Source organism: Zootoca vivipara, chromosome 3 (assembly GCF_963506605.1).
Source record: "Zootoca vivipara chromosome 3, rZooViv1.1, whole genome shotgun sequence".
NCBI lineage: Eukaryota > Metazoa > Chordata > Lepidosauria > Squamata > Lacertidae > Zootoca > Zootoca vivipara.
The window spans coordinates 46,054,537-46,081,557 of record NC_083278.1 but is presented as its reverse complement, the minus strand read 5'-3'; the positions used below and the strand labels follow the sequence as shown (position 1 = coordinate 46,081,557).

At 41.4% G+C, this 27,021-nt stretch overlaps 1 protein-coding gene across 1 annotated transcript in view; it reads right to left on the bottom strand.

Annotated features, from left to right (window-relative positions):
* Positions 1–27,021, bottom strand: part of LOC132591892 (glutamate receptor ionotropic, kainate 2-like) — a 106,121-nt gene that overhangs the window by 5,025 nt on the left and 74,075 nt on the right. Inside the window, exons 3-4 of the mRNA XM_060272614.1 lie at positions 13,430–13,680; positions 1,613–1,790 (exon numbers count right to left, since the gene is read on the bottom strand). Coding sequence (XP_060128597.1) covers positions 1,613–1,790; positions 13,430–13,680 — 429 coding nt within the window. The remainder of the gene's footprint in view (positions 1–1,612; positions 1,791–13,429; positions 13,681–27,021) is intronic.

Sequence of the window (27,021 nt, the reverse complement as noted above, 5' to 3'; positions counted from 1 at the left end):
ATTCGTGCGCTTCTCTGTCTCTTGCTTTAATTCTGAATTGGCCTGCTATTATTTTCCCCCCTCTGGTTTTCTTAGAGAAACATATTCCAATTGTTTGCTCTGTTTAACATCTGTCTCCTCTTTACTTTGATGGAGTTCACACAAAATTGACTGTCAAAATCTAGTATGAATCTACAGGATTTGTTCAGAAGTTCATTACCTCCAGCCTTGCATGTCAGATATTATTTGAAGCCTTGTTAAAATTTCTTAACACAGTAATGGCAGTAATCCTGCAGCTTATAGCTGATGTTATGGGTCAATGTTCTAACATCTACCAGGACACGTCAATCAAAGTGCTTTTCATCTTCCTTCCTTCCTCCCCCCCCCCCAAGTTGACTAGGAATAGATGTACAGTCCTGGCCTTAGCCTCCTTTCTAATCAGCTTCTACTTCCAAATACCATTTCCCCAAGGATATTTAATAGGGAGAGATAGTTAGGAGCTGTCAGTCTAGGTCTTTAAACCCAAAGGTAGAAATGGACCCTAAGGCAATATTTAAATAGAAGATATACCATCTCTGATGTGAAGCATGGAATGTAAGGAAAAACTTGGGAAGTGCGAGTGCCAAAAATTAGTTCTGCTTTGTAGGACTTTGTAGGTTTGATAACTACTGTATCTGTATCAGCTGCATTTATGTTTTAGAACACTGATGCCCATTTTCATAATGTCAGGTGATCTGACAGATATTCTAAAGAATTTACCAAATATGGGAATTAGAAGCACTGAAAGAGCATATCTGAGAGCCAAAGAATGTGTTGCGTAGATTGACCCACCCTAAATTTCTAATCAAAGACACCACTTTCTATTCCAACTCTAACAATGAAGCAACAAATCTTCATGGGATATGAGCTGATACTCTTTGGGGCGTTTCAAAAATTATACAACTATTTTCACTTAAGGCTTTTCTTACCCCCTTGAAATTGACTATACAGTGAGGCAAAGTAATTGAGAAAATTGACTACCCTCTTAATCCATATAATATCAACGGAAGAAACCCACCTCCACAACACAATAGTTCTCCTACAGCAATGCCACAATGTTCAGGCCTGCAGATGGTTGACAACCTGGGGAAGCTGCAATGATCTTTACCAAGAAGATTTAACAGGAGATTGATTCCTGACTAGTTCAGATAACTTTCTAATTGTGTTTTAATGTGATTGTGGATCATCGGCTCATGACCTTCAGGGACATTTTCTAAGCTATCATTGGATATTCCAGAATGTTTGGGGGCCCTTTTTCCTACACCCTGCCAAAGCTTTGCAAAGAAGAATAAGGTACCACATATCCTCCACTGGAAGATACTAGACCAATGCCTAGAGAACTACTGTATGTACATTAATCTTCTGGTCTGCCAGTTTCCAGTCTCTGTCTTTCTTTTACTAACAGTTTTATATGTGAGGAGGAAAGCTGTGGCAAGGAAATTTTGGATATACCTGGCGTCTTCTGATGTCAACATTAGAGTGCAAGGCAGCTAAATTGATGCCATTAGTTGGAAAGATCTTCTTACTGACTGATGCACAAGGATTTGTCACTGCTGGACAACTTTTGATCAACTGAAGACCTTAGCTGACTCACCTGTAGATCTAGGTTGGGGTTGGTGGGACTGCACTTGTGGAGTTCCATTCTTGCCCCTCAGAGAGATCTCAGAGGATGATATTGGGCAATTGCTCACCTGCCCCGTGGTCTCTCTTTCATGCGGGATTCCACAAGGTTTCATTCTGTCATCTCTCCTTTCAACATGTATGTGAGGCCACTGGGGGAAGATAATGAAACAGTTTGGGCTGTGGTGCATCAGTAGGTAGAAGACACACAGCCCATCTTTTTCTCTCTCTCTTTCTTGACAAAGCAGAGTGATGAGGATACTAATGCTTCCAGGGCCATACATGCAGGTCTATCCAGAAAAGATGGAGATTAGACTGAACAAGTAAAAGACGATGTGGTGGTTATGGCAGTTTTCTGTGGTTCTGGATTAAACTTTTTTTCTCTCTCCCCCATCTCTGAAGTTCTTCCATATTCTCAAGTGTGCTCCTGGCTGCATTAATGATGGGTAGAGTATTTTATCACAGGAAAGTGCCAAAGTCTTTCACATTCCACAAGGGCAACCATAAAGCCATTATGAAAATATAGCTAGATGCATGTGGTGGCAGAGTAATAAATAACGGGACAGTGTAAAAACAATTGTCTGTCTGCTTCAAGGTGCACATCTAAGAAAAGATTCCAGTTCACTCAACGGGCCATGTTTTATCCCCATTTAAAGCAAGACTGAGAATATGAGACACGCCTGTAAAGGTTAAAGTCTTTTGTATCTTTAGATGTGTAGTGTGACAATTTATAGTGCTACTACTGAGCTTAATATTTTGCTAATTTAGGGGAGTGATGTTGAGAAATTCATAGACATTTATGGACTGTGTTGGACAGAGGCATTCTCTTTTGAAATGTAATGCTACAATGTGCCGAGAAACGTAAAAAACAAACAAACCCAATGTAAAAACCTTTCTTGGGAAATCCTACTTCATTTAAGAAGCTCTTCGGCAATATTTAGCTCTGCATAAGCATAAGCTCCCCATTCACTCCAGTAGAGGGGCAATTCTGCACATACGTAATTTTTTTAATGCTTGGCTCTTTCTGTGTCCCTAATGAAATGGAGAAGCATATCTTGTGCTAGGGTTAAAAGCTCCTATGCTGCCTGCAAAATATTGGTATTTTACAGCATTTATCAGCAGTCTATTTATGAATGCTAAATTGCAATGCTATATAAATAGGGGTCATACTTCCTAAATCCATGATGGAGTTTTCTCATGTATGTTATAGATTAGGTTGATAATATAAATCAAGGATGCTTTATAGAATCTTTCCTCATTTTGTGTTGAGAACTGACTCTTTATCAATCATGCCTTTATAAACAGTTGCTCGGCACACCATTGGAAAAACCATGCTAAGGAACCAGGCAGAAGGGCAGTAGTACAGTATGTACTACTGTATGCACAAGAGTGACAGTAATTTATGTTTTTAACTTCGTTTGTGGTACGCTTGCTAAACAGATTGCTGTAAGACAATGTAGCACCCAATTCTGTTCTCAGAACAACAGTAAGCAACTTCTTTCTTTGCAGCTGCAGAGAATGTAGTCATATCTGAGACAGGAGACAGTACATTAAGCTGAAGTGAGTCCCCAGGAGGTTTAAAAGAATACAATTTGGTTTATTTATCAGACACCACAGAGCAAGCAGTTAGTTCAGTACTGATAGTTACAATGGGAACAATAACAATCCTTGGCATTTGTATAGCTCAAAACCCTTCATGTACTATATCTCAGAAGATTTCAACAGTACCATCATGTTACAGATGGGAGAAACGGCAGCTAGCCTAAGGTTGTTCATTGAGCTCATGCCTGAGAATCTAAGATTTAAAGGACTTCATGCTCTTGACTAGGAACAATGCTCTTGCTCATACATATATTGAGTGGATTTTCTGAACTGCAGTATAAAATAATTATTCTTATTCAGAAATAACTTTCCTGAAATATGAAATGAATGAGAAGCAGACTTTGCTGCATTTTTTTCCTAGTTCCATTCTTCAATATACTTTTACTAATAAGGACAAGAAACCAAAAGCTGGAACTCCCAGAATTCCAGCATGAGAATCAGTACACGGTGCTCCCAGAGTTTGGTCACAACAAGCATTATGATCTCAGCAGTTTATTTTCAATTCCTTTTCTAATGATCCCTAACATGGAATTTGCCTTTATTTCACAGCTGCCACAAACTGTGTCAACATCACCTGCATCAATCTATCTGCTACAACCTTAAGGTCTCATTCCTGGTCAGCTATCACCAGTTCAGACTCCACAAGCGTAAGTGAAATTAGGATTTTTCACTCAATGTGCATCACTTTACAGTTGTTTACACTGCATTTGCCATTTTACTGCCCATTCACCCAGTTTGGAGAGATCATTTTGGCGCGCCCACAATCCCCTTTATTCTACCTGAATAATTTGGTATTATCAGCAAACCTGATTATTCCACTGCTTACTCAATTCTAGATAAATTATGAAGAAGTTTAAAAGCACAGGTCCCAATACTAATTCTCAGGGGAACCCACTTTTTACATCTCTGCATTGGGAGAATAGACTGTTCTTTCCTTTCCTTTTCTTAACCTGTTAATGATCCATCAGAGGATCTCTCTTCTTACTCCATGACTGCTAAGCTTTCTCAGGAGTCCTTAATGAGGAACATTGTTGAAGTTTTTTGGAAGTCCAATGTCACCAGGCTCACCTCTATCTAGATGCTTGTTGATACTCCCACAGATCTCTGAAAGGTTAATGAAACATGACTTACCATTGAAGAAGCCATTCTGGTTCTGCTTCAGCAAGACTTACTCTTTTATATGCTTCATAATTCTATCTTTGAAAATGCTTTTTGTCAATTTTCCAGCAACAAATTTAAGCTAACTGGCCTGTAATTTGCTAGATTCCATCTGTATCCCTCTTTTTAAATTGCTTTATGTTGGTCACTTTCTGGTATGGAAGCTGATCTTAGAGCCATATTTACATTTTTGTTGTAGTAGTAGTAGTAGTACAGTAGTAGTAATATACTACCTCATCCTTTTGTCTGACAGGGACTCAAGGTAATCTACCATTTGAGTTCTTTAAGCACTCTCAGATGTATGCCAACTTGGACTTAGTGATTTCTCAAGTTTTAATTTGTCAGAAACGCCTAGAACTTTGCCTTTAGTACCGTCTGTTTGCTCAGCATCTCACACACCCCTCCCTGTGTAAGTTAATTTGGGCCTCAGGATCTGCTCTTTGTATTTTGCTGTATGTTTTTAACATGCTACTCAATGGGCACAGAAAGCAGATCATCTGTTCAGGCTAGGTTCAATCCAGGACAGTTCAAGCTAGGTGTCCAAATGTGAACTTCTGCCTGGATAAATCTATATTACATGAATAAAAGGATATTATAGCCTAGTCTCATACTAACCCTCACGTGCCCACACGTAGCAAGAAAGAATTACTCTGAGGCAACCAAGCTGAGAAGCATTTGTAATTGGGAAAGAGAATTTTTAAAATCTTCTTCAGGCAGTGTGCCACTGTCTAACATAGATATGGCTACGGACAGGAATGAGGGGGAAAATTCAGTTCAGTTTGCATTTTAGTGTAAACTTAATTTGCAATTCCCCAAACAATATGCAGACAGAGACTCGCCTATCCTTTGAAATTTGCACTTCTTCAAATTTGGTGATGCAGTTCATCAACCAAAAAGTAAATGTGTATTTTAGGGGAAAGTGTGTGTAAAAATGCATATATTATTGAAAACAAGTTGCAAAAATGCATTATAATTATACTAGGGGACATAGCTTGCCAAAATGTGTGTTTTAGCCAAAACAGCATACAAATATATGTATATTCTGAGGAATAGGTACTGGAATGCTGTTTAATTTTTGTTCGTAAAATAAGAAGCTAAGAGAAACCAGAACTGACATACCCGTCTAACCTTATATGTGACTTAGCAGGCTAGATAGTAAAATAAAAATAAAAATCAAATCTGTGGGTTAGTAGGTTTTGTGGTCTTTTTTAAGGCCGAGAAAGCATGGTTTCAATATTTGAAAAGCAGGTTGCAGGGTGGGGTTGAACTGCTACACTAGTTAGGGAACTAGGCTGCTGCTGCTTACTGCAAGGAAGAGGATAACAGAGAGAGCAGGGCAGTGCAAATACACTGATAGGAATGCTGGATTGGCTCCATGAGTGCTGAGCTCCTCCCTGTTGCTTTGCTCCTCCTCTCATTCCTGGCAAGCAACAGTGATCCACCTGCCTGGATGCTAGCACCTGACAAACCACTGCTGATATTAAGTCTGGTATTTTATCTGTTATTATGATTTTATCCTGTCCTCCTTCAAGGAGCTCAAAGCATTGGGCATGTTTCCCTTGCAAAGTAGCCTTGATTATTAGAGAATGTCTAACCCAAGGTAAGGTAAGCAGGTGGGGCTGTGGTCTAAACCACAGAGCCTAGGGCTCGCAAATCAGAAGGTCAGCGGTTCAAATCCTCATGACGGGGTGAGCTCCCATTGCTCGGTCCCAGCTCCTGCCCACCTAGCAGTTTGAAAGCACATCAAAGTGCAAGTAGATGAATCGGTACCACTCTGGCGGGAAGGTAAAAGCGTTTCCGTGTGCTGCTCTGGTTCACCAGAAGCGGCTTAGTCATGATGGCCACATGACCTGGAAGCTGTCTGTGGACAAACGCCAGCTCCCTTGGCCAGTAAAGCGAGATGAGCGTCGCAACCCCAGAGTTGTCTGTGACTGGACTTAACTGTCAGGGGTCCTTTACCTTTAACCCAAGGTAACCCCTTCATTTCATAGCTGTGTAGAAATTTGAGCACCGCTCTCCTTGTCAAATACAAAGCACCACACTGGCTCTCTGTGTTAAAAGTATGGCATCCACTTCTTTGTCATACAGTTGTATGTGCGCTATGTAGGCATTAATCTACACCACATCAAATCAGTTATATTAACAATAAACAGATTGGTAATTGTTTAACGTGGGTTTGGTTTCTCAAATTGCTTAGTCAATGGCCTCTAAGTGCCAACATAATGTTACAACCAAGGAACGGGTTGTTTGCTAACAGAAGCAATTATAAAATGCAAATGGCTCTGCACTTATTGCCAAGGTTGTCTTAGAAAACAAATGTCTGCCTAATAACGTGTCTCCAAGAAGATTACATAATTATGTGTTTGCATTATAAATGATAAGGCAAGAAGAAAATGTTGGGCTTCTTTTCTCTATATACTGTATTTGCACTTGTTTGTCATCATGCTGACAAATGCATGTGTGGTAGGAGCAAGTGAGCAGGCAGACAGGTGACCCAAGCAGGCCTTTCTACTTTCCCCCTGTCACTGCCACCAAACTACCACCACCAAAAGGAAGCCTGCAGATGCAGACTTCTTCCTGGTGGTGGTGTGGCAGGTGCAATGATACAGGAAGCACTTGGAGGAACACCGCGATAGAAGGGAGGTTGTGGGGGAGCTGGGCGATTGTGCACAGGGGAAGGATGTTGGGTGAGATCTAAAGGGAGGTGAGTAGCAATGGGATGGGTTAGGGGGTAGGCAGGCTGGCAAGGAATGTAAAGAGAAGGAGTAGCCTCTTGTTGTTGTTTTTAAAGGGGGGAATGAACCAAATCTTTTAGGACATTGGCCTGGGTCTGGGTTGCTGGTCCGTTCCTCCAGTCGGAGGTGTGCAATACAGCACAAAGGAAGCCACCACCCCTTGACTTCCAGTACAGATTAGAAATCAAACACCCAATTAAGAAATTCCCATTTGACATTTCATGTTTATTCAGTCTCCTCTTTTCTTGCATGTTCTGCTTCAACTCAAACCATACATTTGCCAAGTTGATTTTCATTCTGTCAACCCATAGGTTTGTGTACAGCTCTTACCTAAAGAACATTTAGCACTTAAGCACCCTTTGTTTCATGGTATATAACAAATACATTCAAGTTTTCCTCAACTGTAGACATAGTCCATAGGTAAGAGTGCCAGCTTGGCCCCACAACCATGGGTGCCATGTAGCTTGCATGGCCCTGACACCATAATTTGTGGGTGCCTAGCCTTCTCATGGGGAATTCTGTGGGTGCTTGGACACCCAGGGCCCCAGGGAGTTGGCACCTATGTCCTATGTTTGTTTGTTTTAAATCACAGTAAAATCTTCTGCTATTACTGTTCTGATGCCATTAAATGCTAGAATCCTGAACTAGAGATCTGCTAGGAAAGCAGTTTTTGTAGGGATCCCTTTCCACCAGAGTAGACTGCAGCTACATTCCAGGGATATTGGTATCATAACCAGACCATATCTTCAGAAAGGATATTCTGCTCATTTGCTATACCTTCTTCGATCAGGGAATTATGAGGGAAAGGTAAGGGGGTTTAATTAAATCCTAAAGTCCCACCCACTAACTCCCCCAACTAAATTTGAAAGACCCTACAGATTTCTAAAAATAGTAACTACAGGGCAGCACAAAAGACAAGGACATATTTCCAGGATACAGTCTGAAGGCACACAAAGTTAGCACATTGCTGAAGTTAAGTAGGTCTGGTTAGTGCATGGATATGTGACTGCCTGGGCTCCATGTGTTTGTCCCCTTGGGTATCATGATGGGAAAAAGTGAAAGATAAATGTTCAAAAATAATAAGGACCTTCAGCCCCCTCTAGCCCCCCTAATTGAAGCACTGATCAAGGTTGTTTTGAGTACAACTTATATCAGAATTCAGTCTTTATCAGATCTGAGTGTTTGCACTGATCTCACAGTGAAATAAGACCCTGCTGAAACTTTTCAAACAAACAACCTAGAAACTATGTCACAGGTTGGCAGGTTCTCTCTGATCAAGTTAGGCTTGTCTTTTCTTTTTTTAAAAAAAGCATTAAAATAGACATTCCTTGCTGTCTAAAGAAAGCTGTTGTCAAAATGAACATCTAAAGTGTTCACACTGATGTCTGACTGTGTTTCTCACCCCAAATATGTATTTCCCCCCATGATTTTCCTTCCTTCAATAAAACCTGATACAATAAATAAAAATATAACGATTTAGCTGCCACTTATTAAATCTTATCATGCATATGTGTTTACTTCCTGAGCCAGACTATTTGCCTACAACTTCTCATTAATGATGTTTTGTAATGGTATAGCAGAGCACAAAAAGTATCCTATAGATTGCTGGTCTGGTCCTCTGTGCCAGCACATAAGACTCTCCAGAACAGAATAAAGTGACAGAGGACCATAGATGGATAGACAGATATTTTAGAGCACACAAACAATACAAGCACCAGATCGGGGGAAAGTAAATTCATGTCATATCCTTCATAAGATTACTGACTTGTTTGAAATGTGCAGTTGCACATCATGTCATATTTGGCAAACATATTGGCATTGTTGCCATACAATAATCATGATTTAAAGGAAAGGCGGTATTCCACAAACTAATCACAATAATCTCATCCATGGCAACAACACTTGTACATTTCACACCTGTAGTGGCCAATACTAGTGCAAATCAGAAACCTATGGTAGCATGAATGGAATGTAGTACCGCCTGAAGTAGGCTGTTAAAGGCCTTTGTGAAAATGCAAAATAGCTTTCCTATTGTTGGTTCCTTTGGCCACCAATAAGTGCAAGACCCTCTCATTCCATGTTCCCCAGCTCCCCTTCTGTTGGTAGCAAAAAATATTAGGATGCTCTGGAGCTTGGAGAACTGCAAACACTGATGACATGTTTGCCTGTTTCCTAGGCTTAATTCATGCATCTACTTGCAAAATGACAAGTTGTCATATTTCTGATAGGGCAAACCCAGTCAACTTACATCTTGAAGGGGAAAGTTTATAGATGCATAAACCTGACTTGTAGTGATGACTGTTTCACTCACATGATAAGCCATTGAGAGCTAGTGTTACACTGATGGCAAAAATCTTGAGAATCAAGAAAGGGTCAGTGAAGTGGTAGATGCAAAGTATTAACATTTACAACTCCATTCATAATTCCTGTCTTTGAAACTGATTCCACGTGGTGACCAAGACAGAGAAATATTTGTGTGTACTGGCTTGTCAAATGGATATGCTTTCAGAATATTGTTTGATAAATCTAATGGGGTGCCCATAAGACTGTCTAGTCCTGTCGTATTCAATGAGTTTCAGTTACTAAGGCTCAAGGATGTGGACAAGATGTTTGGATCAGTCAAGGTGGACCCTTACCCCTCTTGTTTTCCTCACTTACTGGGGTCTGGGAAGGTCATGGCCAGTAGAACCTCGTGGAAACATGATGCAGTTTCTAGACAGTCTTCAAGTCCCAAGTAGAGAACACTACAGTATCAAGTAATAATTATGTTCTGGAAGCTGATCTGTAGGACAAGCCAATGCACATAATATTTAAGCCACCACATGGAGCCAGCTTTGATCTCTCTTCATTGGCTGCCACTGTGCGAGAAGCAGTCTGTGGCTAAAAGTACTCAGGCATGATCAAAGCACAGTCTCCACTGATGAAATGACAAGGCTGAAATGGATATGCCATGTGTCACTCATGGAATTTGAATAAAGTGGAAGCCAATAGTCCAGGTAGAATTCCCCATTCTCACAACCACATGCTCACACCACTAATCTCCATGCAGAATAATTCAAACATCCACATCTGGGTGTAACAAAAACAGAGGAAAGAATTCACCAAGGTGCCTAATATCAGAGATGCTCAAACAATACAAGCGAAATTTTAGTACAATGTCTGAACTGATTTGTAAAATTAAACCACTGCAAGAGGCTGCAATTTTCCAACTTTGTATACTTTTTTGGATGCATCCAGAAATCATCCTGTTCACAAAATGTTTCAAAATGTCAAGTCAGATGCATCTAAGCCATTTAAAATGCAATTTCATTAGGAGTACAAAACTCACAATAAAAATGATCCAACTTTATATATAAATTAAAGTTTGTTTGTTTTTAAGAAAATACAGACCAACTGATACAAAACATGCTGCCACTCATATCTGACACATTAATTTTTCTTTTAAAAAATGGATAAAGCCATTGTGATGTACATCAATTATTTAAAATGAGCAGTCATTTTCTAAAATAAGAAATTGGTCTCAGTGATTAAAAGGAAAGCTGCAAAATTAGCTTGACAGAATTAATCATCCTACATGATTAGAGAGGAGCTGAATTTTTACTTAATAAATTCTTACTAAAGCACAGTTTAATGAAACACATACATGTTCAAATAATCCATAAGGAACTTGTGACCTCACCCAGTCTTAAGGTTTAACATCAAAAATTCCTCTAACAATACATTATATATATATTTTTAAAAATAAGATATGCATTAATGCTGAAAGTAAATTGGGCCGGATCCTACACACATTTACTTGTGCCAGTGAAATTAGCAGGGTTACGTCACAAATAAATGTGGTCAGGATGGAGGTTACTCTATGGGTGCTTCCAGATTGGGACTTTACATCATGAACAGGTTGCTCAAATCCATTTGTGTCTCTCTGGCATGGAATCATATAGAGTTGGAAGGGACCCTACCATGCAGGAATATGCAGCTGTCCCATACGGGGCTCAAACCTGCACCACACTGTAACCACACATTCTCATTTTTTCAGTCATAGGTATGTATGGTTAGCCTGCTACTTGCCATCCAGACCAGTGAGTGGAGTTTGATAGAATATATCTGGAGGTATCCCCTTTCCCCTAAATACATAATCTCCTACTCTCCATTGCCTTGTTATTCCTGTTCTGGGCATGAACAGATGTATTCATATTGTGTGCATGCACCTTAACAAAAAAATCCAGGAAATGTGCAAGAATAAATGTTACCAGCCTTATTTATCACACTTCACAATGAGGAAGATGAGGGGTTTTTGAGGGGAGGGGGTTAATAATAATAATAATAATGTTTACCTGACCAAGTCTTACACAAAAGTGTTAAGAGGTTTTTAAAATGTCCTCTGCATTATATTATTGCTAATTATTATTAATTAGTATTAATCAATAATTTATTATTCTCATTCCAATGTAATATTATCATCACCCCAATGTATGCTGCATGATAACAGTCTCTGAGGTAATTCACCCGCATCTACTGTGTGAAGACCATGACCTAGCAGCCCTCCCTAATGGTTATTGAAATTCAAACATGCCTTCCCCATGCGGTAATGAGTGGAGCAAGGGACCCTTGATTGTTGGAAACAACATGGGTATATTGTGCATTAAATACCACCCACTGAAACAACCCCACCCATGTGATAAATAACCTCCTCCCCACAAAAAAATAATACTACAGCGGTACCTTGGTTCTCAAACTTAATCCGTTCCGGAAGTCTGTTTGACTTCCGAAATGTTCAAAAATCAAGGTGTAGCTTCTGATTGGTGCAGGCGCCCCGGAAACAATAGCCGACTGCCACATCAAACGTTAGGCTTCTGAAAAACGTTTGAAAACTGGAACACTTACTTCCGGGTTTTCAGTGTTTGGGAGCCAAGGTGTTTGGGAGCCAAGGTGTTTGGGAACCAAGGGCACCACTGTAATCAGCTCCCTAAAACAGCCTTGACTTCTTGGTAGTGGGTCCATCCCTGTGGAACATCCTCCCTCCAGATGTCAAAGAGAAAGAACTACATAGCTTTTAGAAGACATCTGAAGTTAGCCCTGTATTGGGAAGTTTGTAAGGCAGCCAGATGGGTGGGGTATTATTATTATTATTATTATTATTATTATTATTATTATTATTATATTTCTTACTATTTATATTTCCATATAGCAAATTATTTTTACTTATTAGATTTTCTGCAGGAAGCAGACATCTGAATCAAATGTAAAGGGGAAAAAGATAGGGTGGGCAGGCATTCTGATGTCATTGTCTGGATTCTACCAAAACAAAAACAAAAACTTGCATGCATGAGCAACACCGATTTCACAATACACTGCCATCTGGAAGCACCCTATATCAGTGCAAATTCAGAAGTCCCAAAACTATTAAAATTAGTTATGTATATTATCCATAGCATCTGAAAAAGGGGTAAAAATCTACACACATACGGTTCTTGGATTTACTACCAATTGGAATAAAAGTAACGGTAATAAAAATAGGAATGTAAAGAAGTCACAAGCTCCTCAAGTACTGTATGCATGACATATTTTCTCCAAGTTGTAAAAATGTATATTCAAAGTAAGGCATAAAAACAGATGACATAATTTAGCTCAGATTTATATATTACATATATACACATAAATATTATTAAAACATAAATTATATGGATGCTTATGTTTCAAAAAGTGGTCATCCATCCACTTGTCGATCCAGTATAGAGTAGGTTCAACATTCTGAGTTTTAAAACTGGAATGTGTCCAAGTTACAAGGTATAAAATCATAATCAGTAGTAAATCCTTCATATAGTGATCTAAATGCTTTTCCAGATGCTACCAGCATACGTTTCAAGAGTAAACATCTTCCAGAAAGGACATATAGAAAGAAATTTTCTAGACTTCTGACTTTGGACTGAAAGAAGGTTGTGCCACTTAAAACCCAGATCTATCTGTAGAAGGTTAATTGTTTCCCATTACAGATTTCGCTTTCTTCTTCATCCATAAAATTAACTGCAGTGAACTTCCAGGAGCAAAAAGGTGTCTTTTTTCAAGCTTGAATAAGAGGAGAAATAGTCACTTGTCCTGAAAGCTGGCTACAATTAAAAATATTGAAGACAAATTAAAAGTTGTATAAAGATGACAGCTCCAGTGCTCATTCACTATGAACTTCAATGATGTGTGCTAGACTATTAAAGACATCAGAATGGCTTTTCAGTTGGTTGCCCAGAGGGCTACGAGTACATCATCATGGTAGAATTAATGGCGAAAAGGACAATATTTACCTTTTCCAACTGGGCATTTTTTTTGGATTTGTACAAAAACTCCCCCACTGCCACAAAGACGGAGAGAACCAATCCTGCTGCCAATACGATGAAGATGCCACCAATGTTTTGTACTCCAAGGGCACTTGCATCTTTGCTCTCCTCTTCCGGGCAACCGTTGCCTCGCCACCACTTCTCCTTCATCATGTGGAGCTTGCCTTCTTCTTGCAGGTGGAGAATTGCGATGGTGATTTTGTCTCTGTAGGGGGACCCTGCGAGAGGGAACACACCGGTTAATGAGTCACGCTCGCAAAGGCTTCATCCTGTTTCATAGTTATAAGTGGGACACTCTGACAAAATGTTGCTGTGGGGAATGCTTCTGCTAATTATAATAATAATAATAATAATAATAATAATAATAATAATAATAATAATAATAATAATTCCCCAGCCACTCTGGGTGGCTTCCAACAAAACATTAAAATACAATAATTCATCAGATATGAAAAGCTTCCCTAAACAGGGCGGCCTTAAGATGTCTTCTAAAAGTCACATAATTGTTAATTTATTTGACATCTGATGGGTGTTCCACAGGGTGGGCTCCACTCTATTTCACCCCCATCCCCTAAAACACCCTCCACAGTCAGCACTCAGTCACCACTGAGTATGCTTGGTCCTTGTGAGGGTTTAGGGGGCAAGTGAGATAGGATGGCAACAATAATGCCCAATACCAGCTGCGTTAAACTCTAGGATTTCTGCACTGGTTTCTATTCAGAGCTCTCACTTGCATACTGAGGCCCCGTGACCACCCTGCTCCCTAAAGTGCAAATAACTGGACAACACATGGGGTTGCATTTAAACTTCCCCTGGGCTGCAATTGCAACCAAGGGTTGCAATTGGTCAGTTGGTTCCGTGCCCAGGGGAATGCCCACTAACCCCTGCTGCCATTGGCCCGGCGGTGGCATGAAGACGATTTGGCCTGCAATAGGCTGGTTTACCAGGGGGGGCCTGGGGCCCGCCCACAAATAATGGATGGATGAACTTCTGTATATGGGGACATTGAAAGATAAGTTCACAGTTTGAACCAGGAAACTGCCTATTTAGACACTGAAATTTTATCATTCCCCCTTTTTTATATTTATGTGCCTCTCCCTCCTCCTGTACCAGATAAAACCTTTCCATTTTTATACAGTTTCCCATTTCTGCCCCCTCTCAAAAGTGAATCAGTTTTTTGTGGCCGATGGGCCACAAAATTTGGCTGTGGCTCTCTCTCACACATACACATTCCTTTTAATCTGCTGAAAACTCTCTCATGCATGGGTGTTGTTTTGGCTACATAAATGTGACCATTTCAAGACTTGAGTATATAGATTTGAAACTTGCCTACGTAATACTTTCACTTTCATATAAATATTGCTACCCACTGTTTCTTTCTCTTCTTGACATGTGATATAGGAATGGCATTCTTTACCAATAAACTTGTAGGAGAACAGGTGATAGAAGCTCTAATCCAGAGCCTCAACCACCCAGTAATGTGTAAAAAGAATGTCATGCCTCATGAAGGTAAAGGTAAAGGGACCCCTGACCATTAGGTCCAGTCGTGACCGACTCTGGGGTTGTGGCACTCATCTCGCGTTATTGGCTGAGGTAGCCGGCGTACCTCAGTGTCCTCAGTGGGACAAGAAGCTACAGTTAGAACTGGATATGGAACAACTGAGTGGTTCAAAATTGGGAAAGGAGTACGACAAGGTTGTATATTGTCTCCCTGCTTATTTAACTTATATGCAGAATTCATCATGCGAAAGGCTGGACTAGATGAATCCCAAGCCGGAATTTGTGGGATGGAACACTGGGGCAGACAAGTCACAACAGTTCCTAGAGTGTCCACTAACAGGAACTCACCTGGAGGGACACCTGACTACAGGTCAGTTCCTGTTCCCTCAGACATGCAAATGAGTTGGATTAGACAAAAGCCCTAGCCTGCAATCACTCTCTCTCTTAGCTACTTCCTCCCTCGATGAGGACACATCTCCAGAGAATCTCCAGTTAGCATGGTTCTCACTCTAGGCCTGCAGCCAAGAGTGAGACCAAATGGAGTCTTACTTTACTAAGTAGTCTCTAGATGTATATATACTTGTAACTTTTCTAAGCAAGCCTGCCTTTCTGAGATTATGCTGTAACTCAGGATGAAACTGTAAGTAAACTCTATCTTATTTTATAAACACTGTGTTGTGTATTTCTTTTAAGAGGGACAAAGGGGACCTTTGCCAGGAAGTGTAATATTGAACTATAAAGTGTAATATTGTTATAGAGATTCTAGCGAATCTAACGCACATGCTTTGCTGCGCACAAAAGGGGAATGTCACTCTGCTGATATTGGAAGCTTGCTAACACAAGCTTGGATAGGATCTATCTAATAATATATCCTAATCCACATCCCTAACATTCCCATAAAGGGTTATTACGGCCCAGGACTGCGTATTTTTGTGTATTTTTGAAGGATTGCTTTGGATTGTGATTTTGAACTGAGTAGGATTTTTTCAGTTAGAACTTCCTGGTAAGCACATGGTCTATTGTTCTCCAGTGTGCCTAGGGGATTAGCTACCCCTCCCCTCCCTCAGAGTTTACAGCACTGAGAACTCAGAGGCAGTGAAGATTATTTTGCATTTTGAGATATTTTTAGAGATTTTGATTTTGGAATTTTTGGCAAATTTTAGAATTTTGAGATTCCAAGATGGCTTTTGCAGATTTTGATAGTGGAGTTAAGCCAGGATTCATGGCTCTAGATGATGACAATTATGTATTTTGGAAACAACGCCTGATAGCATTTTTAGATGCAAGGAATGTTTTGGATGCCATTGAAAAACCTATGCCTACTGGCGAAACAGAAGAGGATTTAGCCAAGATAGCAACTTGGAAACGCATGAACAGCGAGGCCAGATACATAATTTTGAGTGGACTTCGCAACAGGCATCTAACATCAGTTAATAGCAAAGATGATGCAGCTAAAATCTTAAAAGATATTGAGCGCAGGTATGGAGCATCTACTAAGAACTCCTACAGGAATTTGATGAGCAAATTAACTGCGCTGAGGATGAATTCAAGAGAAGAATTCACTGACCATATCAGCAAATTTAGTGAAATTGTTCAGAGGATTGATCTTACTACTAAAGCCCTTGATGAAGAAACAAAGGTTTCATTTTTGATAGCATCTCTAGGACCAAGCTTCAGTTCATTCAAGAGTTGCATGGATCACAAAAGGGACCTGACTTTTGAAGAACTGATTGATCATTTGAGAGAGGAATGCAGAGATTACCTTGATTCTTTAGAAAGGAATACAGGGAGAAAGGACACTAATTATGCTTCCAAGCATTTCCAAAGGTCCAGACAAACGCCAAAGGAAATAATTTGCTTTAACTGCAATTTAAAAGGGCACATGGCGAAGGAATGCCGGGCACCTAGGAATAAATCCCGCCCCTTTCCACCAAAAGGCGAAAAGAAGGGGGGTCGTGGGCGTGCAATGATATTGCAAGAGAGAAATGTAGCTTTCCAGAGCTGTGAAGGAAAGCGCAATAAGTGGCTTCTGGACAGTGCAGCAAGCAGCCACTTCTGTTATAAAAGGGAATATTTCAATGAAATAGACAATAATAAACAGTCTGAGATTGAAATTGCTGATGGAAATGTTATAAAGTCAATAGGTGCAGGATCTTTGAACTTGAATTTCAAAGTGAACAATGAGTCTTTTGATACTACAGTGAGTAATGTTAAGTATGCACCAAAGCTGAACTGTAATCTAATAAGTGTGTCTAGCTTGGACAAGAAAGGTTTTGAAATTATATTTAAAAATGGACAATGCAATGTGATAAAAGATGGTGAAGTGTTTATTCAAGCCAAACTAATCAATGATGTGTATGAGATTGATATTTCAGAGAATGAGTCTGCAAGGGTTGCACAACCCAGCAGAAAGGATCAACCAGATCTGGAACTCTGGCACAAAAGGCTTGGACACAGGGACACCAACGTTATCCTGAAAATGCAGAAGGAAAATCTGGTAAAAGGTCTACAGGTAAAGAATTGCAGTACACCAATGCCAAACTGTACAACTTGCATAACTGAAAAGGCAGTCAAGCCTTCCTTCCCACGTTGTACAGAGAAGAGAAGCACAAAAGTCATGGACACTGTTCATAGTGACCTATGTGGTCCGCTGAATGTACCTTCCCTAGGAAACAATAAGTACATTCTGATATTTATAGATGACTTCTCAAGATATTGTGTTGGATATTTTCTAGAGGAAAAGAGTCAGACACCGGAATTGTTCAAACTGTACTTAAACATGGTGAAGAACAAATTCCAGAGAGCTCCTTCCACCTTAATTTCGGACAATGGTGGAGAGTTTTGCTCACGGCAGATGAAGGCCATCATGGCACAAGAAGGCATAGCACATGTAACTACAGTTGCTTACACGCCTCAACAGAACTCCATTGCTGAGAGAAAGTTTAGGTCTATTATGGAGATGACAAGGTGCATGTTAAAAGAGGCCAACTTGTCACAGAAGCTATGGGGTGAAGCGGCGAATACGGCGATTTATTTGCAAAACAGATTGCCTACAAAGGGTGCAGAACGCACACCATTTGAACTTTGGCACGGGAGAGTCCCAAGTCTGCAGCACATACGTGTGTTTGGAAGTGTCTGTTATTACCACGTGCCCAAAGAGCGCAGACACAAGCTTGACTCCAGAGCAAAAGCAGGTATCCTGGTTGGATATGCTCCTGGAGGAAAGGGATATAGAGTTCTAGATCCAAAGAGTGGCAGAGTAGACCCATACCATGTGGTTCATTTTGATGAACTAGGAAAGTTTGATACAAAGAACACTGTTATTGACTGTTCTAGAGAGTCACCAGAGGAAGAGTTTATAAGTTTTCCTTTAGCACAAGGAACTAATATACCTTCTAGTGTCACAACACCCCCTACAGGCGACACCCCAGAAGACGCAGAGGTCCAGACCCCTGGCGGCACCAGAGACGAAGAGGAGGAGCTGTACGTGGACATGCCAGCGTTGGAGGAGGATGAGGATGCTGATGCGGTTGCACAACCAGAGGTCAGATGCTCATCCAGAACCAACAAGGGCGTTCCGCCACTACGACTGTCCTACTTTGCAGGGTCGGCGTCTCCACCAGAACCTTCCACTTGGGAAGAGGTAGAGCAGATGCCAACCACCGAAGCCAGTCTCTGGAGGAAAGCCGCGCAGGAGGAGATTGACGCACTGCACAAGAACAAGACCTGGACACTCACAAAATTACCTGCTGGTAAGAAAGCAATTGGGAGCAAATGGGTGTTCAAGGTTAAAAGGGGTTCAGAAGGGGAGGTGCAACGTTACAAAGCAAGACTAGTGGCACAAGGTTTTTCACAGCAATATGGCCACGACTATGACCAAGTCTTTGCACCCACAGTGAGATACAGTAGCGTAAGATTACTTTTAAGCATCGCAGCATCAAAAGGGATGGAGGTGAAACACATCGATATAGCTACTGCGTTTTTGCATGGGGAAATTTCTGAAGAAATTTACATGAAGCAGCCTAAAGGTTTTATAAAGCCAAATGAGGCACATTTGGTTTGCAAGCTTCAAAAGGGACTGTATGGTTTAAAACAAGCAGCCAGAGCCTGGAACTTGAAATTGCATGGAATGCTGGTGAAACTTGGGTACAAGCAAGGTGAAGCTGACAAGTGTTTGTACACTAAGCAGAGTAATGGACAATTTTCTTATATTCTTGCCTTCGTTGACGACCTTTTAATCGCAACGTCAAATGACAGGGATTATAAAAATGTAGTCCAGCACCTCAACAAGGAAGTGCAAGTGAAGGAATTAGGACCAGTTGAGTATTACCTCGGGATTCAAGTGGAAAGAGAACAGGATGGTTCATTTCTACTCAATCAGAAGCAAAAGATAATTGAACTGTTGGAGAGTATGCAATTGCAGGATGCAAAACCCGTCGACACCCCGATGGCTACAGACTTCTTAAAGAACCAAGAGGATTCGAAGCTGCTGCCAAACAACACAGAGTATCGTTCAGCGATTGGTAAACTTTTGTATTTAGTTACCACGTGCAGACCTGATTTAGCCAATGCAGTAGGGATTCTCAGCAGGAAAGTGAGTAGTCCCACTGAGCATGATTGGGTTGGTGTGAAGAGGGTGGTTCGATATCTTAAGGGTACAATGGATTGTAAATTAAAGTTACCAGCTGTCAGTGACCCTAAGCTCATTGGGTACACTGATGCTGACTGGGCGGGTGATAATTCTGATTATAAATCCACAAGCGGGCATTTCTTTATGTATGGGGGCGGAGCTATCACATGGGGCAGTTATAAACAGAAATGTATAGCTTTATCGTCTACAGAATCGGAATATGTTGCGGCTACAGAAGCGTGCAGAGAGATTTCCTGGCTGGACCAACTCCTAACAGACTTTGGCGTGGAGAGAAAGGAACCTATAAGCCTGCTGGAGGACAACCAAAGCTGTCTAAAGCTGGCGCAGAATGAGAAGTTCCTAGCACGCTCAAAGCACATTGGGGTCAGGTACCACTACGTTCGCCAGATGATGCAAGATGGACTTGTCGAACTGTCATACTGCTGCACTTCAGAGATGACAGCAGACATCCTAACAAAACCCCTGCCAAGACAGAGTTTCCAGAACCTGCGTGTCAAGCTGGGACTCTTGGGTGGTTGAATAAAGTTGCTTATGTTTTGTTTTGTATGTAATGAATGTTGTGAATTGCCTGAGAAGGGGTTTGTGGGATGGAACACTGGGGCAGACAAGTCACAACAGTTCCTAGAGTGTCCACTAACAGGAACTCACCTGGAGGGACACCTGACTACAGGTCAGTTCCTGTTCCCTCAGACATGCAAATGAGTTGGATTAGACAAAAGCCCTAGCCTGCAATCACTCTCTCTCTTAGCTACTTCCTCCCTCGATGAGGACACATCTCCAGAGAATCTCCAGTTAGCATGGTTCTCACTCTAGGCCTGCAGCCAAGAGTGAGACCAAATGGAGTCTTACTTTACTAAGTAGTCTCTAGATGTATATATACTTGTAACTTTTCTAAGCAAGCCTGCCTTTCTGAGATTATGCTGTAACTCAGGATGAAACTGTAAGTAAACTCTATCTTATTTTATAAACACTGTGTTGTGTATTTCTTTTAAGAGGGACAAAGGGGACCTTTGCCAGGAAGTGTAATATTGAACTATAAAGTGTAATATTGTTATAGAGATTCTAGCGAATCTAACGCACATGCTTTGCTGCGCACAAAAGGGGAATGTCACTCTGCTGATATTGGAAGCTTGCTAACACAAGCTTGGATAGGATCTATCTAATAATATATCCTAATCCACATCCCTAACATTCCCATAGAATTAAGATTGCCGGAAGGAATATCAACAACCTCAGATATGCAGATGACACAACCTTGATGGCAGAAAGCGAGGAGGAATTAAAGAACCTTTTAATGAGGGTGAAAGAGGAGAGCGCAAAATATGGTCTGAAGCTCAACATCAAAAAAACCAAGATCATGGCCACTGGTCCCATCACCTCCTGGCAAATAGAAGGGGAAGAAATGGAGGCAGTGAGAGATTTTACTTTCTTGGGCTCCTTGATCACTGCAGATGGTGACAGCAGTCACGAAATTAAAAGACGCCTGCTTCTTGGGAGAAAAGCAATGACAAACCTAGACAGCATCTTAAAAAGCAGAGACATCACCTTGCCGACAAAGGTCCGTATAGTTAAAGCTATGGTTTTCCCAGTAGTGATGTATGGAAGTGAGAGCTGGACCATAAAGAAGGCTGATCGCCGAAGAATTGATGCTTTTGAATTATGGTGCTGGAGAAGACTCTTGAGAGTCCCATGGACTGCAAGAAGATCAAACCTATCCATTCTTAAGGAAATCAGCCCTGAGTGCTCCCTGGAAGGACAGATCGTGAAGCTCAGGCTCCAATACTTTGGCCACCTCATGAGAAGAGAAGAATCCTTGGGAAAGACCCTGATGTTGGGAAAGATTGAGGGCACTAGGAGAAGGGGACGACAGAGGACAAGATGGTTGGACAGTGTTCTCGAAGCTACGAACATGAGTTTGACCAAATTGCGGGAGGCAGTGCAAGACAGGAGTGCCTGGCGTGCTATGGTCCATGGGGTCACGAAGAGTCGGACACGACTAAACGACTAAACAACAACAACAACAACAGCCGGTGTACAGCTTCCAGGTCATGTGGCCAGCATGAAACGGAAACATCATTTACCTTCCTGCCGGGGTGGTACATATTCATCTACTTGCACTTTGACATGCTTTCGAACTGCTAGGTTGGCAGGAGCTGGGACTGAGCAACGGGAGCTCACCCTGTCGCGGGGATTTGAACCACCGACCGTCAGATCGGCAAGCCCTAGGCTCTGTAGTTTAACCCACAGTGTCATGCCTGGTAGCATCACTCTAATCTTCTCCCAATCTGACACTGTCGTCTGTCCTCCCCACCCCCTTTCCATAGAGATGCTACACTTTCTCAATTGGATTTTTCCTTGATTTGTTTCTGTCTCACAGTGCAGTATGAGGAACTTGGGCTGGCTTAAGGCATTTTGCTGCCTGAGACACAGAGAAGAGGGGATCTCCCACTATTCCATGTATAGAAGGTGACCAGACTGGCGGCTGGATCTTATTTCAACAGTGGTGACAAAATAGCATCCTTCACTGAAATAAGGAGGGCAGGCTAGCTTAGGGGGCACAGAGCTGGCTGCACAGCACACACAGCTAAGTCCACTCACTACCTGCTGCCTTGCTTTGCCTAATAGTCAGGTGTTCCCAGTGTAGGTCTGTGCCTAGAGGCTTTTAAAATTGTGGCCTCTCCAATTCTATCAGCAAAGAGCATTCTGCTACCTCAAGTCAGCATGTAGTGCCACTCTTCCACTCCACCTCTTCCCCTCCTTACTAGTCTTGAAAGACCATTTATTATGTAGAGGGTTTGTTCGTAATTTTAATGAGATATTGTTGTTGAGGGCTTTTGGGCAGCAGTGCCTTGAGAGTCGGCATTTTTACAAATTATATGAATTAATAATGTGAGCAAAGAAGGGTTTTTATTTTTGGCAGAGCATAATCACTGACATAAGCACTTTTCATGCTGAGACTTTGGATGGAAGCAGCACTATTTGCTTAAAAACCCATCATGTGACAGCAGGGCAGCAAGTATGCAGAGAGGTGGTCATCAACAGCCTTTAGCACTATGTAAAACCCAACACTACCAACTCTCTATAACCATTCAGGAACCCAGAGCACTTGTAATGTTGTGAATGGAAGCTAAAGGTGGTTGTCTAGGGCAGGCATAGACAAACTCGGCCCTCCAGATGTTTAGGGACTACAGTTCCCATCATCCCTGACCACTGGTCCTGTTAGCTAGGGATGATGGGATCTGTAGTCCCAAAACATCTGGAGGGTCGAGTTTGCCTATGCCTAGTCTAGGGGCTGCAATTGCTACATGGATTCACATTTTGTCCCATGTTTAGGGAGAAAATGTGAAGTTCTACACTTAGGCAGGAAGAACCAGCTGCACAAATATAAGATGGGAGATACCTGGCTTTCCAGTAGCACATGGGGAAAGGATCTAGGGGTCTTAGTAGACCACAAGTTTAACCTGAGTCAACAGTGTGATGCAGCACCTTGGGTTCAGTCAGTCATCAGCTACAAATCTATCTAACAGTTACCTCATGCAGCCCACCTTTTACCAGCTTCTCTACAAGAATAACATGGGGGCCCTTGTCAAAATCCTTACTGAAATCAAGATACACTACATCCATAGCATTCCCCTGACCCACCAGGCTTGTAACTCTATCAGAAAAGAAACGAGATTCGCCTGGCATGACTTTTTTTTTTTTTAGAAACTCACCACCCTGAAGCCAACAGCACTTAATTAGATCATATACACCTTAATCCAAAAATTATTCTAAGAGCCACTGAGATGAGTCAGTAAGTAGTGTGCAGCACATTTAGTGCAAACCTAGCATGACTGGCACACTCATGCCCATAGTAAGATCTAATGCCAAGCCATCTCTTCCCACACATGAACATGTGGTATTTCGACATAATCCCAGTATATACATCAATATCTTTTCTAACTAGCTGCATCTCTCTAAGGATTCTCACACATGTTTTTTTGAAGGTCTCCTAAAAACAATCTGCTGAATTAGGCCAATGGCATGTCTAATTCAGCAACCTTTGCCCATAGTAGCCATCCACATGCCTGTGGAAAGCCTGCAAGGAAGACATGAGCACTCTGTCGACTTGCAATCTCAGCAACTGGTATTCAGAGGCATACTCCTACTTCTTTAACTCTGAGAGACTAAGGATTGAATTCTGGACCTTTTACCTACAAGACAGCTATGAGCTTGGAGAATGACGCAGTGCAAGGTCACTTCTATTAGATTTTGCAGGGGAAGGGAACAGATGTTTTTACCCCCATCCGAACAACAGGTAAAAGATCTATGCTCTGCCTACAGACTCTTCAGGCACAAAATCACATTTCTCGAATCCCACACATACACAAATCATAATCCAGTGATAGGCAGTAGATACTAACAGAAGCCCCTTATTAGAATTATTTGCAAGGGTTAGCAGTTTTTCGTGGATAATATTCGAAAGATCTTTCAGAAACATTTCTAGAAATAATCTAGTAATGCAACAACATAGAAAGATTTGCAATGCCATCAAATTTTCCCTAAAGTGAAAAACAAATTAAACTAGGATAGATATAACTTGAATTTATAAGAGTAGTGAAATGTTTTTGGAAGGTTTTTGCACATTTCTAATGAGAGATACCGGTATACCTACTGATGTATAACTAAGCGTCTCTTTCCTGCTTTGCATTTGCTGATCTATTTTTAGGCATGTTCATGCGGATAGGAAACATGTTTTCTGTGTTTGCAAAAGTCGTAGCACACACGATAAATAAGAATCAAAATGATGATAATATGTAATTAGAGTGTAGCAGCCAAGATCTGACACAGAAGAACCAAATGGATCAGGAAGACCAGCGTACAAACCTTTGGAGGTGCTGGATCTAGACCCAAGCTCTGGCCTAGAGTCAGACAGGAACCCTGTCAGACCAGTGCCTCTTGAGTGGGAGACCCCGAATCTGGGACCTCCAGAGACAACACCCCAAGTCTGAAAGACGCCATTACACCATAAGTCTTATGCTTTCTGTTCCTGGTGGCTTTTCACCAGCACTGGCAATGCTTAAAATGGGTGGCTGAGGGACAATGGCACCAGAGGGCATGTTTCAACTGAATTGTTCATGTGCAGAATGATGTCTGCTTGCACAATGGAATTGTTTTCCCCTCTCATTCCCCCATGTGCCCCACATCCCATATCTGCTCTGTAGAGTGGGGGGAAACCCAAGAGCAGGTTGGGGAGCATGTGGAGGGAGGAGGGGAGGAAAGACCTGTTATGCAAGCAAACCTCATTACTCACATAAGTACCCCACTTACAGCTATGCTGAAGTCCACATGGTTATTCCTTTCAAGTTCTCCATTCTTCATGAATGGAACAGAGCCTGGAAGGGTTAGTTTGGTTCACAATGGAGTAGGCCTCAGTTGAGGTCCAGACCTCAGCTTCTTCAGGCATTCCTTTCACCACAGACTTAAGACTGCAGGGAGAAGCAAGTGGCAGTGAGAGCACTAACCTTGCTTCCTTTCAGTAGTTCAAAGGTGACTGATGCAAGGCCACTATAGGCTCTTGTGCCCCTTCAGACCTTGGAAAAAGCATGAAGGCACAAGCAGGGGTTTGGGGGTGGGGAAGAGAATTAAGTTTGGCTTTCAGTGTAAATCGACCTAATTTGTTCTTCCTGAAACAGTAAGTGAACTGAAGTACTGCTAACGTTTGCAATTCACACTACTCTCAATTTTGTGATGCAATTCTCCAAATAATGTGTATAGAAACAGGTATAATAGGAGAAAGCATGCACTTCTGAACTTTAGATTTAAAAAATGGGAAACTGAAAGTGACAGATTTTCAGACACAAGGAGCCCATGGGGTAGTTTAGACCCCTCCCCCCTCGCTGCAGAGAATAATCTTCCAACTCGGAGACACCAAAAGAAAAGATGCGCTGATCTCTGCTTCATATTCCAGGGCTCTTGTTGTCTACCTGGAAATGTCCAAGGCAACTTGAGCCTCACTCTACTCACTTAAGACACATGTTGTACCCTGTGGACACCCACTTGTGCCCAAATCCAGAATGTCATTCTGTGTAGAGAACACTGGAGACCACAGGAGTTGGGAGTTATCCCTATTTGCATTGCTTCTCCTAGAGTTTGTTTTTCTTTGGAGGAATGGGAGATTATAGATGCACAGACATAACTCCCCGCAAGGTTCATTTTCTGGTTCAGATTTGCTCCTCTGAAAGCTGCTTTTCCATGACAGAAGCAGCTGCTCAGGTTTTGTCACACACACATTTAGGAATAAATATCAGGTCTAAGAGGTAAAACCGTGTTTTACCCATTGTGGTCCCATGGTTCAGTGCAACTTTCCCCTTTTCACCAATAGATAGAAATATATTACGCTGAAAGCCATTACTCTAATATATAAATACAATACAGACATTAAATATTCATTTGATCTTAATTATATTAGCTCAACATTCCCCATAGATATTTCTGACAATGTGTGTTATCCTAGATTTAATTAAGGTGCTTGGGGAGCAAAAAAGGATCCTGAAGGGAGACCAAAGAGCACATTTATAACACCTCTTATCGTTATTATAAACTTCAGGCAAAGGGAATAAGCTATTGGGAATGCATAAATGGTGCATAATATAAAGCTGAAGGAATCCGCAAAGCCTACGTTTCCACTTGCTTCAACTTACACCCTGTCCCCATGCCTTTTTGGTCCTGGGGGGACTGTAGCAAATTTTCATAAAACTGATTTGAAAGCAGCTGAAAGAAAATGTAATTGCAGTAATGCTGTTGCTTAAACTACTGGGAACACTGTAGCTTTGTGAAAATATGCACACAAAGCACCTGGGAGCACAATTTTGTTGCATTTGGGAAGAGAGAGCCGCTAAACATCTGTACTGTTTTTTATTTTAGCACACAGGCTGCAAGCCAGTCTGCCATCATAGGCAACAGATGAAGGCTCAAATCATTCATAGTCTGGCTCATAGCCACCAGATTCATATTTTGCTTAATGTTTGGTTACTTACGATGCACTCATTTGGATAGAGCCGTTTTCTCTTTTAAAATAGGATGGAGTATTATTGTGGGAGTCTAAAGCATGCTCTCACTCCTTACCACACATCTGAGAGCAATTCAGCCTGTATCAACCAATCCTGCCAAATTACATCATTCTTTAAACAGTGCTTGGTGTTGAAGCTCACTGCATGGCGGGTATGCAAAACCAAATTATACAGCATGTGTAATACATACTATGCTGATTTTATGAAACACTTGACATTCTTCCAAGTGATAGAAAACATCTTTGCTCTGTAGCTTTCTTCAAATACCTCTTCTGTGTGTGGCAATGGATAGCTGTCAGTCACAAAGGTTTAATTCGGCTCTCTGAAATCCACCCAAAGGCGAATGCTTCCATTTT